This window comes from Hylaeus volcanicus, chromosome 5, assembly GCF_026283585.1.
Source record: "Hylaeus volcanicus isolate JK05 chromosome 5, UHH_iyHylVolc1.0_haploid, whole genome shotgun sequence".
NCBI lineage: Eukaryota > Metazoa > Arthropoda > Insecta > Hymenoptera > Colletidae > Hylaeus > Hylaeus volcanicus.
The window spans coordinates 24,015,203-24,031,280 of record NC_071980.1 but is presented as its reverse complement, the minus strand read 5'-3'; the positions used below and the strand labels follow the sequence as shown (position 1 = coordinate 24,031,280).

At 34.4% G+C, this 16,078-nt stretch overlaps 2 protein-coding genes across 5 annotated transcripts in view; both read right to left on the bottom strand.

Annotated features, from left to right (window-relative positions):
- The window catches only part of LOC128876975 (ankyrin-2-like), a 94,024-nt gene extending 85,441 nt beyond the window's left edge, over positions 1 to 8,583 (bottom strand). The window contains exons 1-2 of the mRNA XM_054123848.1: positions 8,362 to 8,583; positions 5,323 to 5,671 (exon numbers count right to left, since the gene is read on the bottom strand). Of these exons, the coding sequence (XP_053979823.1) occupies positions 5,323 to 5,547 (225 nt within the window). The 5' untranslated portion in view covers positions 5,548 to 5,671; positions 8,362 to 8,583. The remainder of the gene's footprint in view (positions 1 to 5,322; positions 5,672 to 8,361) is intronic.
- A 533-nt stretch (positions 8,584 to 9,116) lies between these two features.
- LOC128876970 (MATH and LRR domain-containing protein PFE0570w-like) lies at positions 9,117 to 15,613 on the bottom strand. 4 transcript variants are annotated; one of them, XM_054123837.1, is made up of 4 exons: positions 15,340 to 15,612; positions 15,172 to 15,237; positions 13,616 to 13,805; positions 9,117 to 13,008 (listed from the first exon to the last, which is right to left on the bottom strand). In XM_054123837.1, exons 3-4 carry the CDS (start codon positions 13,775 to 13,777, stop codon positions 10,780 to 10,782), a joined length of 2,391 nt encoding a protein of 796 aa, XP_053979812.1. In that variant the 5' UTR covers positions 13,778 to 13,805; positions 15,172 to 15,237; positions 15,340 to 15,612; the 3' UTR covers positions 9,117 to 10,779. The 4 variants fall into 4 exon arrangements, with proteins under 4 accessions (XP_053979812.1, XP_053979815.1, XP_053979813.1 ...); XM_054123840.1 differs by lacking the exon at positions 15,172 to 15,237 and having other exon boundaries at positions 15,340 to 15,613; XM_054123838.1 differs by lacking the exons at positions 15,172 to 15,237; positions 15,340 to 15,612 and adding an exon at positions 13,922 to 15,129.
- Positions 15,614 to 16,078: the final 465 nt, after the last annotated feature.

The following is a 16,078-nucleotide window of genomic DNA, read 5'->3' as shown; positions in this document are numbered from 1 at the left end:
TTGTTATTATTCTTCTGTTCATGTTTCTGCTCCATTCTGACTATACGTTGTCCACTCCTTCGATTCTTTCAGCTTTTAGCCAGCCAACTCCTTGAACTCGTAAATTTCTTCCTGTAGGATTGTTCTCTTTCTTCTTTCATTCTAATTTCTTTTTTCATATTTATTACCAACATACTAGTATTACTTTGTTCTTTCCTGTTTCCTTGTTTTTCTTCACATTATACTGCTCTCCTTCCTGTATCTATTCTTATTCCTTTCTTTTGTCTCTTTTCGTAACACGCATACTGACGTGTTGAATCTTTCATATATTCTTTTCACATTCCTTCGTATCCCCATCCTCATATTTCTCTTGCGTGCAAAAATATCCCTTCAACGAGACTTATTAACACCATTCTTCTGTAATTGTAGTACCGTAGTACAGTTATTCCTCGCTTGATGTGTTACATACAGTTGACCACTACTATAGAAAACTTTTTTGGTTCAAGTATTCATTTTTAAAAATACGTTTATACTAGTGGAAAAAATATGAGTATAAATAAGTTAAAAAAGGATTACTAAAGGATACTGAATTAAGCTCCAGTCAGTTCTTCATGCGGAAAAATTCTCTATCAACCCTCGATTAAACAACGCCAGCGATCCTAGCTTGTATCTTCAAGGGAGGGTCAGCTCTACAGAAAGACGCGCATAAAGTTTGTTTTAATAAAATATAAAACTGTCGCGGAGAACACACACAGATTATACTTGCTTTTTAAACCAGATGTTAAGATCTGACGCAGTTCAAACAGAAACACACCGCTTCTCAGCCTCGAAAGAATAGCAGTTAGTTCTTTTCGCGAAGACACACTTGTATCATGCAAATAATTCTATATCCAGTTACACCGATACAATACGGAGGCGTATAGAAACAGTTTCAAAAATGTCTATCGAACGGATCCTTAATTGACCATGAATTATACATCGCGAGGAGATGCAAATGCGTTTTGTTGCAATCTCGAATGTATACACGTGCGTGGAACACGCTTGACCAGTGTAAACGGAGTCCCAGCGTTTCCTGTTCAAGCACCGATGACGCGCTGATGTGAAAACATTTATTTTCAGTCCACCTTTACACATTACGGAAGGAATTTTACATGTACAGTCTGCCTAATAAAAGCGCGGACTAATATCTCTGTGTTTTTCTCTCCAATGTCCCATTTTCATTGTTTTACATCAATCTTTAACTTCTTATGTTACGTTCCTTTGCATCATCAAACAAGTGCGTATTGGTTTTTTAAACATACCCGCACAAAAGTTTTTTCAAAAATATCTTTTATTGAACGGACTGTAGATGCGTCGATGATCATTCGTGTGTTCGCGCTCGCGCGTCTCTTTATGCGGTTTCGCAACCTAATTCTATGCGGTTGGAAATCGACAAATAGAAAACAAAAAAAGTCGCTCGTAGTCCGTGAATATGATTAGGCATACCTCACCGGACAAGCGAGCAGTCCCGCCTAGCTTAACGAACCCGCGAAAACCCGCGGCCACGTGCCAGTTTTAAGGTTCAAACGGCTGTTCGACGCCCTTTCGGTTGGTCCGTGTACCAAACAACTTTGTATATTTGCACGCCTCAAAGGCCGTTTCCCCTGTGGGTTGCTACCGACTTCCTGCCCCCACGAGAAACTCGTTCTATCGGATACGTTCATTATATCCTGCCCCTGACAAAAGATGGAAACTGAATCCGTTATAAATTGGAGCCGCAGGTAGACGGTGCGAGCATTATTATGTAGAATAATATAAACCCTCGTCCGTAAATATATGGAGACTCGTCACTGGACCGAGAATATTTATGCAAATACGTATTTCTATAGCTACAAAAAAGAATAAAAATTTAAATGAAAGTACATTTTATATTTTCTAAACAGTGTAGCATGTACTTTACTGCTGATATTTTGTATAATTTTGAATTTGTACACACTCTTATAGATTTCCCCACATTTTCATTTGCCATGAATGCATAAATATCTATCAGTCTACTTATCACACTTAAAGAGAAATTGATATGCATTGTAAGTTATTACTATAAAAATTTTAGCCTATAAATTCTAGTTATATGCGTACTTTATGTGTATTTTATGTGTATATAGTAACCTTTAATAACATTAAATGGTATAATATTAAAGTTTGAAGTGACATATTAAATTTCATAGCCGAGTTATTACGGTAATTTTATTTGAAACTCGTTAAGTCTATTTTAAAATAAAGTAGACGGGTCGTATCTTTAACACGCATGTGTGTCAAGATTACGATGACACGTAGGAAACGTAACCTAAGTACATTACGCGATACGCATACGTTGATCTTGTGCATCGGAATGCAACGATCGTCACGCTGGATTAACACGCAATGCAACAAAAAGAAAAGAACCAATCGCTATGCATGTAGAAAATTTGTATTAATGACTACCGCGTTTCTTCGCTGCGTGATACGTGAAGAGTTTGTTCGAACTTATATTCGACGTTTTCCACTTGAAAATAAATTATATAAAAGGCCAGAAGAACATTTGCTATGTATAACACTGAATGTTATATTTTTATTTAATTTATTATAAATCCTGGGAGTAACCACTAAGATTAAGACTGAATATTCACAAAAGAATTTAAGAAAAAACTCTCCACTGCTAAAAATCTCCAAAAAAACCTCCATTTTCTCAATCTTTCCGTTCACTTACATATCCGAAACTTTTGAAAACAGCGATTCCTAATTAAATATCCTTGGAATATTCAAATTTAAATTTCGTTTACTTCGAACAAATTACTTCGCCCAGGAGGATGTTAAAGTGATCCTTCCATTTAAGTATTTGTCTACGACTGTGTACAGCGTCTTTCGCGGAGGTATAAATAGATTTCAAGGAATTTGAGTTTCGAAGGAATTCCTGAAACGAACTTCGCTCCTTTTCGAATTGCCACAGCGATTGGACCGCGTGTTTCTTAATCGGCTTTCGGTATCGGGCGAGGGATAATATAAAAAACGCACGTACGCCGAAACAAGTGTGAGCTTATGTTGCATAGCACCGCATTGTAAGCAATCAGATATAACACTGGGCACGTCACGTGTCCTTACGCGCTTGCTGTCTTAAGTTTACGCATGAAGACGCGATACCCGTATGCATAATGCTTCCCAATACGAAGAACGTGAAATTATAGCCGTCATGCTGCTGAATGTCACGAGTAACGAGACATACATTTCGCGCAAAATGCAACACGGCTGACCTGGATTCATCATCGTTGGTGCAAGGCTATTACACCCTTTATCAATGGACAAAGTTAAATTGAATGGGCCGTTACAAATTCAATATCAAGTGAGTGCTCGTGGCACACGCGTGTATACACGAAATTTTCGTTTTAAATTGCTCGTCGAAAAAAGAGTGCGAAATCCTTTACGATTCGTTCGAGATTATTTAAGAGGGGAAATCACATTAGGAGCCCATGTATTACATGTTTCTTGGGCTAAGCTTTTTACGAAGAAGAATTTATGTAATTTTTTTTTTTAAACATGAACGCCGTTTGGGAAGTCTTGTTAAATAATTTAAAAAAAAAAGGTAGTTCCATGGTACCCATGACTTCAACCGTTTTTCTTATCCGAAAAAAAAAAAACAACACAAATATTATTAAGATATACGAGTTTAGCTATCCAGTGGACTATAATAGATGATACGTCTCGTTTATTACAATTTTTTTCTGCAGGAGATTGAATAGTTTGATGAGCCATTACACATCAACCTTGAATTTAAATTACTCCATTACCATGCTATACATAGATATATATTATTAAAGAAAGAAGCACTGAGATACGAGTAAGTAAATTATCAATGGAACTACACGAGGATTGACGATTTATCGAAAGAAAATAAATATTCGAGAGAAATTAAATGTAACTTTGTCATCGAGTCTTCTTTTGGAGTAAATAAAAATTGCCCCGACAAAGTTTTTCCACGCGAATCGAATGCTATGCGTAAGAAGACGGCATGGCATGTTCACTGCTCGTTTGATTTCCCCCTCGACACTTCGATTGCGAGTCGTACTACCAACTTGTCACGGATGGACGAGTTGATACACCATTAGAAACTGTATACAAGTCCTGTTACTTGGACGTCAGTCATATTCATTGACTGCCGTTGCTGTTAAATCCGGCATGATGTAATATATAATAGAGTAGACGGGTGATAACTAATTGTGGAAAAATTAAGAAGTTTGATTCCAAGTAGGTATAGAAATTTTTTGTTGGTAAAGTCGCGAATTTTGATTCAATCTACAATCAAAGATAATATCGATGATGTTGATCATCGATATCGTCACACGAGTTACAGAAGTTTAAGGCGTCTGGCCACCCTGAGCGCTCGCCAGAAAAAATTAATCAAGTAATCGCAAAAGTCCATTGGTATTCTTCAGATAATGTATCTAAAAGTAGTGTGTATAAATTTCAGAGCAATCGGACCGCACGTTTACTTTCTTTTGGGATTATCTCGAAACTACATTTTTCGAAATGGTACAACGTAAGTCTCGTAAACTATCGGTCCGATTGCTCTGAAATTTGTACACGCTACTTTTAAATACATTATCTGAAGAGTAGCAATGGATTTTTGCGATTACTTGATTAGTTTTTCTTTTATTGACGATTTTTCTCGTGAAATTTCGGTGAGAAATAAAAAAAAAATTTCTTCGGCTTACCATAATTTTCTTAATGGTAACAAAAAAAAAAAATCCAATTGCTACCCTCTTGCGACAAACTCCAGAAACAAACTAATATTCTTTTTTCCTTTTTCACATGCAACCTAAAGAATATAATGATGGTACAGCCCACGTGCGTTTCGTGCCAAAGGCCTTCACCGAAATTTTCGAACCGCCGCCATTTTTTTTTTTTTGTTATCTCAAATAATTTTTCACGTGTTCATTAAACCGTTTTTTATTATGTGTCAAAACATAAAAATATTTTTGTCTATACTTTCGCGTTTATGAATTTTGTTAAGAATAGTACCCATCTGGCGAGCGCTCAGGGTGGCCAGACGCCTTAAATTATTGTTTGTAGTTCGTAAAAAGTGGTTAAAAGAAAGTGTCGATACAAATCCTTCCTATGTATGAAAAATGGCGGGAACTCGTCTAGGTTAGATCGTCAGTGTCAAAGAACGAACGGTTCTAAGAAACGACTGACTAAACACGTCTGTAGCAAAAAACTTTTGCTTTCGACAGTTTCTATCTAAAGAGATCCATTAGTCCTGAAACCTTGCAAGTAAGGGGTTAGGCGTATTAAAAACGTAGCAAATATGAGAGAAATACGGATACATACCTGCTTTCCAGCTCGCGGTAGCGTCTCCACATTGGTACCACCGACGACAGGCGCTTTTTCCGGTCCTCCATTCTGCTGGCTGACATTTATGTTGGCATTAACATTCGCGTGTACATTGGCGTTAACATTGTTCGCGTTGTCTGTAACGTTTGTGTTCGTATTTCCACCGTCTCCAGCCCCGCCAGTGCCAGTTCCACCCCCGCACTTTCCTTCCTCGCCCGTCATCACTTCGACCTCACCCTCCTCCGCCGATGTTTCTCTCTTCTCTCACCCTTTCGCGTTCCGCGCCTCGAGCCTTCCTTCCGTTCGCTGATTACCAATGTCGGTCCGCTGGCCAGAATCCGGATATCTGCTCGAACGAGACGACGAATCGTCGATCAGGAGAAACGGGTCAATCTAGGGATTACTCGTTCCCACCAACTAATTCTTTCCGATCTTTAATAACGGGAATCTCGACGCCTAACATTTTGCACGGTCTTCTAGCGAGAACTAAACTGAATGTCATCTTGGATACCGAGTTTACACCAATCACGGACGAAACGAACCGCGATGCGTTCGAACTTTGCAAAATTCAACTGAAATGGTTCGATACGTTCGCCACCACGCGCTACCGATGCGTGACACTATAATTCCTGGGAAACCCACACACGCGACAGCTATAATTTTCTATTTTACCTTCTTATACACGAAAAAAATGAATTAATAGATCTCTGTTGGACTACTTGTCTACTTGATACATTTTCTTTGTACACGATCAAAAATATGCTCTACATTAATTCAACGTATTACAAATATGGCGTGGTCCAAAGGATGGTAACGAACGTGTTACAACTGTATCGGTAGGTAAACTTGAAGAATTGAATGAAGAAGGTAAGACTCGGTAAGATTACCCTGCGAGCAGGCGTTCCCAACGTGTAAGCAACAGAGAGGAAGAGCAGGACTTATTTACAATCGTTTATATTGTACGTGTATTGTACGTTCTGATCTCGTTAACGGTCAAAGGTTTCGAGGATCCTTTTCGCTGACACACTGTCAAAGTTCATTACATTACAAATGTCTAGGAGAATTACTTTCGTTCTCTCGGCGTCGCTATTTTTAGGATTCTCGATGCGCGATACGGGTGGTATAACGGTATATGACGAGCTAACTCAAGCACGTTGGAGGTGGACTTCACGAAGCACATGCCGATGAAGAACTAATCAATTAATGCAATGAGCACCCGGCGGAGATTGGATAACCGAAATCCGAACTGCTATTGGGATCGATGGTGCGATTTCATTTCTTGTATTAACCACTTCCTGCCCGTGGCATCGTTCTCGACACAAACCAGTTCAGACAATTTATTTGGAGTCGAAATTGATTCTGTGCCTTTACATTTAATCATTTACGACTTTGGTTTATGTAGAAATATTTCATTGTCATTTTGTACTATATGTTAAATTACCAACCATCTATGTAGGTTCTTGACCTGATATCCATTACAATGAATCTATACATATATATATTATGTAACCCAAGCCCTAACCTGGTGACCATTGCAACGTATGTAATAACCATTGTAATGGTCATCAGGTTGAGGGTTTAGAAAGTTCGTACTTTAATGTACCGAAGTGACAACTAAATACATCGGTTTAAATTAGAGTTATAAATAATTGAATATAGAGGCACAGAATTAATTTCTCCACCTAATATATTGTTAATACAACATTAGCTGTTTATCTTCTCTCAAACATTATTCTATAAGCTTGATATACACCACTTGGAACCATGTGCGATTTTTCAGTCCGATGACATAACTACCTTCGTTAAAGACTTTAAATTAAATTTTTGTTTCGATTGCATCGTATTTGCGGCAAGAAACTGACGTGGATTCAAATAAAAGTCACTGCGTCTAAGGTTAGGCGCGAACGGGTTAATCGCGTCACAAATTAGACCCGTTTTCGATTGTGGTTTAATTTTAGACAGTCTCGCAAGCCGGTTTTCACTGATGTTACCGAACGCGACGAAGACTGGCGTATGCAAGTTCAGATGTGCACGTATCGCGAGCAAAGCGTAGAAAATGCTACCATGCCATCGTTGCGAGAAACTGGAGAAAATAATTTCCGGTAACCGCGAGAAACTCGAAGAATCGTACGTGTAGTTGTATCGTCGGTAGTGGAACCAGGGAAAATCGATTCGGCCGTGCCCGTTTGAGCACTGCGCGCCTCTCAAGTGTACGAACCGCCGCGATAAAAGCAGTCAAGCCGCGAAACGATCGTTTCGACTTTCGAGATGTGTAAGTAATGTACACTCCGAACACTTGTAAACTTTCGAAAACTGCTCTTAAACAAAGTTAGGAATATTGCGCATTTTGATCATCACCGTAACAACAAATGGCAAATGAGACCTCTGCGAAATACGATTACAAAGTGTCAAATGAAAGATACGCATCGTTTTCGGAGTACTCTTTAACTTCCCCTTTCACTGCTAAACAAGGTAAAAGCTGCACAGCCTGACGATTGAAACCGAGAACCCTCCATCAAAAGGAGAGAGTAAGAGATGTGGAAAAAATTGGTGCAAGTACGATAATCAATTTGAAAAGCAATAAATCTCGCGCTAGTCTAAAGATGCGAACGATTGTAATTTAAATGAGAAATAGACCTTCGAGTAAATTAAAGATTTTTGGTGAAAAAGGTCTTGGAACGAAATCAATTGTCTAAATATTCAGTCGAAAGATTAGAAATAGATAGCCAACGACGCTCCGAATTTCCCTAAAACAGACTATTGTCCGAGTCACTGGGTATACATATCGACTATGCCGGTTTCAGTTTCTTGCACGGTATAAAATTATACATTACATTCAGCGACCAGTATTTTCGAGCGTTTTCCAAATCTCGCTTGCCTCTATTCTCATAATTCGATGGAACACACACGATCTATCGAAATCAATCAACTTGTCGAGTAGCTGGTCCAAATCGTGTCCTGACTCCTGATGCATCGAAAAATGACGCGACTAACCAGAGAGCTACAGGGTGTTGTAGCAATACTTAGGATACCAACCACAGGATACCGAGGCACTTTTTCCATTAAATGTTTTTTCACTGTCAAATCACACGACGTTTCGTCATTTTTTATACATTTGCTCTTGCGCGAACCGAACCATATACATATGTGTGTATATGTATATATGTGTGTGTGTTATTCGAAAGGATCTCGTCTGTCTAAAAAAGTTCCGAGCTTAACGCGACCGCCCTCCTGGAAACTCCGTACGGCTTTGATCGGTTTTATAACTTCGATGGCGACGAGTACGCTCGAAGCGACGCCTAGTGATCACGTTCTAGATGCGCTGGCTACCCCCTCCTTTCAATTGAGCATTGAGCTTCCAGATTACCGCCACTGTGACCAGATCCGCAGGTTACATACACAAAAACTATTTTGTTAACGAAATAGCATTCAGAAAAGAAATATCAGGATCTAGCCATACGTTTATTCGAATAAATTGAATAGAAAGCAAGTATTCTAATTTATATTTTGTTACTATTCGTAATACATTTTCGATATATTAACTTACAAAAATAGACAAGCCGTACCCCTTCTTTAATATTGCTGTTCATCGCGAATGTTATTCGTATTAAATACATTTGAACGTTCTATTTGGTGATATTAACTTATACTTTGTAATCTCTAATTTGTTTCGATGCTAAAACTCTTACATATGTACTTTATAAAATCGCAAGGTACTTTTGTTAGAAGCCAAGTATTTTCAATTAATTGGCTTATCTTAAACACTATGGAAAAATGAATAATGCGAGATATACAAGACAATTTTGTGGTACAATATTATATTTCGATATATTTTGTATAAAAATTGTCCGGCTATATTCGATTCAGGGATTAATAAACTCAGTATTTACGATAATACAATAATAATATTCGCTTAAAACTCAATTTATTATTAGAAGCACATGTTATCATGTAATTATGTATAAAATAAACTAAATAAATACTTTTCCGAAAATCAACATTATCAACTTGTTTGAAGCCACGTTTTAATAATCCATTATTTAAACTAAAGTACACTAAAACAGGGATTAATAAACTATATCAATCTCTGTTTTAGTGTACTTCCCAACTATGAAATGATTGTATATATATGTACCATAGACAAGTGCATAATAAAATTAATTATTATTCTCGTTAAAAAAATTACATTACTTGTAGGATATTTAATATTGACGTTATACAGTATAAAATTTATAAGAATTACACCGATTAATATATTTTTATGTAAAACAGTTGCAGTGGAAAAATTTGATTGCTTATTTATTTTAATGCTTTTCTCTTTAATAAAAATAATTTCCAAAGTGCAAAAATGTATATTTTATAATTCGATATTATTTCTTAATTTGTAGAATAGAACATAATAATAATAGTAGCAATACTATATCAAATATTAAACACTTATACATTGTTTCATAATAAAGTAACTGCCTTAGGAATGCATAAATTTGGTCAGTGAAATATAGTTTCATACTTATCTCTATTTCATTTATTATACTACAAATTTTGCATAAAAATGTTTTATTTCTATACTAATAAATTATTACCCTCAATTATGCTTGTATCCTTTAGGTATTACTATAATCAAAAATCAAAACAACTGGAAACTAATTGCTAGTATTTATGGGACCGAATATTAACAAATTGTAATCAATTATTTTGATAAATTAAATTAATGTTATTTTTACAAAGAAGAAACATCTCTTTATTAAACAAATGTATCTATTTAATAATTCAAATAATCAATATTATATCGTTGTATAGGTACACATGTTCAAACCACACTAGTTCTATGGAAAAAAAAACTATAATTTTCATAAATAGAACATTGCTTTGCAGTGAACATTTTATATTCAAAATAAAATACAGTGACAACTAAAATCCATGAGTCATGTACGTTAACAAATAAAGATCAGTTATCATCATAATATTATGAGCATTACATATTCTTTATTAAATGTTTTATACCTACATTTTCATTTTCACATTTATCATTCATTCTTTCGTTTTATCTATAATAATATTACTTTATGCATTTAATGATAGCAACATTCCTATTATATATAGTACAATATATACGTTATACACATCGTACAAATATTAACAGTAAATAATAATGTACACAACAGAATAGAATTATATTTAAAAAATGATGTTATCTTTTATCTGTTAAAGAAAACACTGAAACGTTTATATTCTTAAATTCATATAAAAAAACACAATATGAAATTATAAACTCTGTGAAGACTCGCTGCATTGATTTTTATTTAACTTTTATACACTCTGGTTCAATATTTTTTTATCAGCTTTTCTTTTAACATGTGTTTCACAAAAACATCTACATTCTTTGCTATTCTTTTTATGAATGTCAAGAGATTTTAAACCAAGGAAGCATGACATGACTCATATGTTAAACTATTACGAAGGGCCAAGATGTACTCTTCCTCTGTGTTTTAATAAAGTTTGTTTAGAGCAATACGTTTTTTTACATAAATGGCAGGGAAATCCAAGCCCATAATGGTATGCTTCATGTTTACTCTTCACCGTGTCCATATATTCTTTTTCACAAATAGGACAAGTAGGTAAACTGTGATCTGCATGAAAATGTAATTTTCGTGATGTAGCATTAGAAAATCGTTTCCGACAGTGAAAACATTGATATGGAACTACGGAATCATAGTGTTTCTGCCTAATATGGTCATCAAATTTTGCAAAAGAATTCAGTATAGCGCGACAATAATGACAATGTATTTCAAAAGGTGGATCAACATAGCTATCCCCCTCTTCAATAGAACACTCATGTTTGTGCCATGCAGTAATATCATGAAAATTTTCTTTACAATATCCACATATTAATTGTGTACTTTTGTGATATTTGTTGATGTGAATATTAAGATCTTTTTTGGAGTTGAACTTATTTCCACATACGCACATCTTATTTTTTGTAACCACACTAAACATAGATTCACTGCATCTTTTGTCTTCATTTTTTCCCATATTTTTTTGTACATTAATTGTTTGTTTTAGCTCCTCGTTACGAAAATTATTTGTTATTTTATTTGCGCTGAGCCTATCGCTAGTATCGTTATTACATACATTATACTGTGAATCATCTTCGATATCAACATCAGTATCTTCATCAACAAATTGAATTCTTAAAATGCTATGATTTTCACTATATTTAGATGATTCCAGAATATCATATTGTTGATTCTGTGAATCTATTGTATCATCGTCTTCGGTAATATCAGATAATGTATTAGTATCTTCTGAATTACTAAAATTCTGCAACTCCTTTTCTTCATCAACGTCTTTACCAACAACCTCATAAGAATTATTCTTTTTTTTTATCGTGATGCTAATCCCAATTCCAGAGTCTCTATCGCAATTATTTTGTACAGAATTTAAATGACACGTACTTTTATGTAGATACAATGTATGAGGATTACGAAATAATCTTCCACAAGAACAAGAAAATTCATGGTTGTTAGCATTCTTATTAGGTGATCTTCCACTTGTACCCTGTGATTTGAACATTTGCTTTTGTTTTTTTTTTTTCGTAAACGAATCTTCAGTATCTCTATTATTATTATTTGTATTTTCAGAAAACACATTACTTGAGTTTACAATTCCTTTTTGTTTTGTACATAACGGAGAGTTGGAATAATTGCAACTAAACAAATGAAAATTTTCTTTTGTTTCCCCACGAATATGGTGACGACGCATATGTTTACCAATACTGTGTGGTGAATACATCCCGAAACAAATTTCACATTGACGAGAACCAACTTCTGCCGTTTTCAAAGTATCATCATTGTTATTAAGTTTAGTTTTTTTTTTCTGACTTTCAGATGAAATATCTAGTTCCTGTTTTCTTTTTTGTTTACAACGTAAGGAATATTTGCCTTTAATAATTCCATTGTTTTCTATGGGTTCATCATTATCGGATGTTTTGTTAAATTCTTTGACTTTTGGAGCAGTAGATGTCTTTTCTAATTCTTGTAACATTAGATCAGAACCTTCGATCTTATGATAATCAGTTAAATGCTTTCTAATGTTTTTTACAGTCTGCTTACACAGTACACATTGTTGTTGTGAAATTGAGTCATGATGTGAAACAGTTGGTTGTCCATTCTGTTTTAGTTCCTTATGAGTTATTCTTTTTTCTTTATCTTTTTTTATGCTCGCACTATCAAGCTTTTCAACATTGTCTTTTTCTATTTCAACAGCATTAGATTCTTTTGATTTATCAATTTTTGTTTGAATTACAATGGGGTTCTTATTGCGTTTTAGTGGTATGAGAATACCATGTACTCTTTCAGAATGAAATCTAAGTGATCGATTAGTTGTATATAACTTTCCACATACTGAACAATGGAATAATCTTTTTTTAGTTTTGATTGAAAATTTAAAATTTGGTAATGCAGTATTGTTATTGCCTAATACTGGATGATACTTCACATACAAGGAGTTCTCATTTGTGATCCCTGATGGTAATCCATTAAGTGTACCAAAACTTTTACTACGTTGTACATCTTTTATTACTTTTAATGTTTCCCATATTTTATCACATTTTTCAAGTAAAACAATGGGATCCCTTACTTTATATGGTGTAGTAAAAGGAATTGGTGATAAAATTAATCCATTCTAAAAATTAGAAAAAATACATGTATCGGCATGTGTTACACATTACCAATAATTTAAATAAATTATTTTTATTTATTCAATTTTGTTTTTAACAAATTTCTATACATTATTATAAATGCTTTGATCATTGCTATGAAAAATATCAAATTTATACGATTCTATTTTTTTTATTACTTATTAGATAATAATATTTTTATTAATAAAGTCTAATTCTGACTATTTGCATACACATATTTAAACAAATACTTTTACGAAAAAAAATTGTTTATTAAAAAGAGAATTAGTAGAAAAATGTACTACTAAAAATGTAAACGAGTTTCAAATTCCCGCCATATATCAGCTGGAAAGTAAATTGGCGTTTCGCTCGTATTTCTATGACGGTAACAAACGCGTCTTACATAGTAAATATGAAATTAACATTAAATTACAATATTAATACTTATTATATGTTCGAATAATTATATATTTTAAACCAATAACAAATAAAAACAATAAATCCAGCGTTGTTTACTACACTTAGTTTCGTTATTCTTTAATTCTATCGCTTCAGAGAATATCCTAAATGAATAAAAAACTTCAAAATAGAAAGTAATAAAATTATACTTACAGATAATTCGTCTTTATAATCTGATTCATTAAAATAAGATGGTTCTAATTTAGGTATAGATTCTATAGACACATTGGCACATGCTGTCTGTTCAGACTGCTTCATCGTTGCATGTTCACTTTCATCCGCATGTTCTTGAATTGCCGATACATCTCCAGACATTTTAATTGAAAGCACGGAAGACCAAGAGCTGAATACAAATTGAGGATCAGTACGTTTTGAACATAGCTGAACGCAAGCTGTGCGAACTCAGTCGACATCTTGCGTCTACTCTACTAGTTTGATACTTCACCATCTTGTACCCACTTGTACGACTTGTACCTTAAAACCTGTCCTTTAAGGCTGATTTACACCAATTTACACTATTAGTCATTCGTCCGTTATAACATTCTTTCAAAAGATTATCAAGCAAAGCAATTATAGATAATAATGTAAACACTTCTACACAAAATACACTGAAGGGTATTTCGATGATTGGTTGTTCAGCGAATACTATGATGTCATCATTATATTGTGAGGTTATGGCTATGTGCTCGTAAATAGCATCTGTTTGTTTCGAACTGTCCTCACCTAACGGTCGAGACTATATTTTCGATTACTATTAGTACTGAATTATGATACTGACACTATTTATGAATAAACAAACAATATTTAGAAATAGCAACTCTTAGAATCACTAAAAGATTCTGAATCAACTGACTTTCGGGAAAACTGAAATATTTAACTTTACAAGCTATTAACAGCTTTTTCAACTAAATCAGAGATGTCCAAGTTAAGCTCATTGAATTTACCATACTACCTAATGGAATGATTGGTTATTCTCATAAATCCGTGTTGAAAACAGCATACTACACTACGCAACAAAATTATTCATAAAAACTTTGCCATTTTTCAAATGTGCATAACTTCGTCAATTTTCATTGTATCAAGACAATTTTTGGGGGTTTTATAGGTAATTATCTGTACTTTCGGAAAAATTAAATCCAAATTGAAAAGAGTTGTCTTGATAAGGAACGTGAACGATACGATAGCTTTCTTACAGTAACCTACAGCCCACAGTAGCCTACAGTGAGCCTACAATAGTCTAGGTACACAACTTTTCATCATTTATATTTTGATATCTTTTCAAGAATTACAAATAGTAATATTAATACTGTTTTTAAAAATGTTATACAAATTAATATATAATACAGTTTACCCTTAAAATGCCAACATTTAATTATATAATATGCATTAATGCGTATAAATACGGCTACGGCTACGTATTGTATATTGTGTATATATCGCTTCTTTTATAAACGATTTATAAAAGGATCTTGTAAACATTATTCGCCACTGTCTAGTGTCATGTGACCCAACCCAACAAAACTACTGGGAGAGTCTATGTTGAACGATTTTAACATTTTCGAGATTATCTTCCATAAGTCTATTTGCCTAAACAATACCTCCACGATAGCTTTAGATAATATTAAACATGTAAACAACCAGTACCTTTCAACATATCAACAAACATTTACTGTGTTGTGTTACATTTACATACAAGAATTTTACTGTACCTTGTCTCGCGTGAACGAAGTTACGTATCATGCCACAAATGCTTCGCGAAAGTAGGAAGTTCTAACCTGTCGATAATGCGAATTACTTTAATAGAACAGCATAAATCTACCTTGTTTTTAGCGTTTAGGTATTTCGATATATTAGTTTTGTATATCTTGCATACTTACATTAGGTATACATAATCGTAAACTCCACGATTCAACGGGATTCCAAGTCACAGGTCATACGGTGTCTTGGGTATTCTACGTTGTTAACGATAAGTGCACAGTAACATGTCTTTTTAAACTACAGTAATATTTATTCGAATGATGGTCACTTGGAGACTTGTTTTGAACTATTTTAGAGTCACAAATGTTCAATAATTAAAATTTCCGACAGGATTTCCTAAGCGTGACGCTTTGGACGGATCCACTCCTAAATGTGGCTCGTGTTAGTCCGCCTACTCCAAGCAGACTCGAGGCTGTCTTGAACCGGATACTTCCAAACTATCGTAATATTTGTCGAAAATAACTTTGAAATGGCGATTCTATCGATAAATAAACTGTAGTAATTTACAAAGACCAACTTCTACCAAACTACACTGCATCTACTCTGCGTGCTTGATATATCACTAACAAATGTAGGTACATATGTACAGGTACTTCTGTTGAAAAAATCAGGTCTTGAAGGTGACGAAGTAAATTGTTGAAGTAACGTTTAGGTATTAATAGGTGATCAACATTTACTTAGGTATTTAGGCATATTCTAAAGGTATGAATAGATATTTATTTTGTAAAAATATCGTTAGCAGTGAATCTGGACGATATATGGATCTATTTGGAAATAGCAAGAAAAGAATAATGATAAAGTAATTATTCAGTCACTTGAAGAATTTAAGATACAAATGGCCTAGTGGCTTACGTATAG

Bases quoted from the DNA above. Each gene is read 5' to 3' on its own strand.
- LOC128876970 (XM_054123840.1), bottom strand. From the start codon at position 13,777: ATGTCTGGAGATGTATCGGCAATTCAAGAACATGCGGATGAAAGTGAA. The intron at 13,009-13,615 runs GTAAGTATAATT...TCTAATTTTTAG, and splicing joins ATTATAAAGACGAATTATCT to AATGGATTAATTTTATCACC.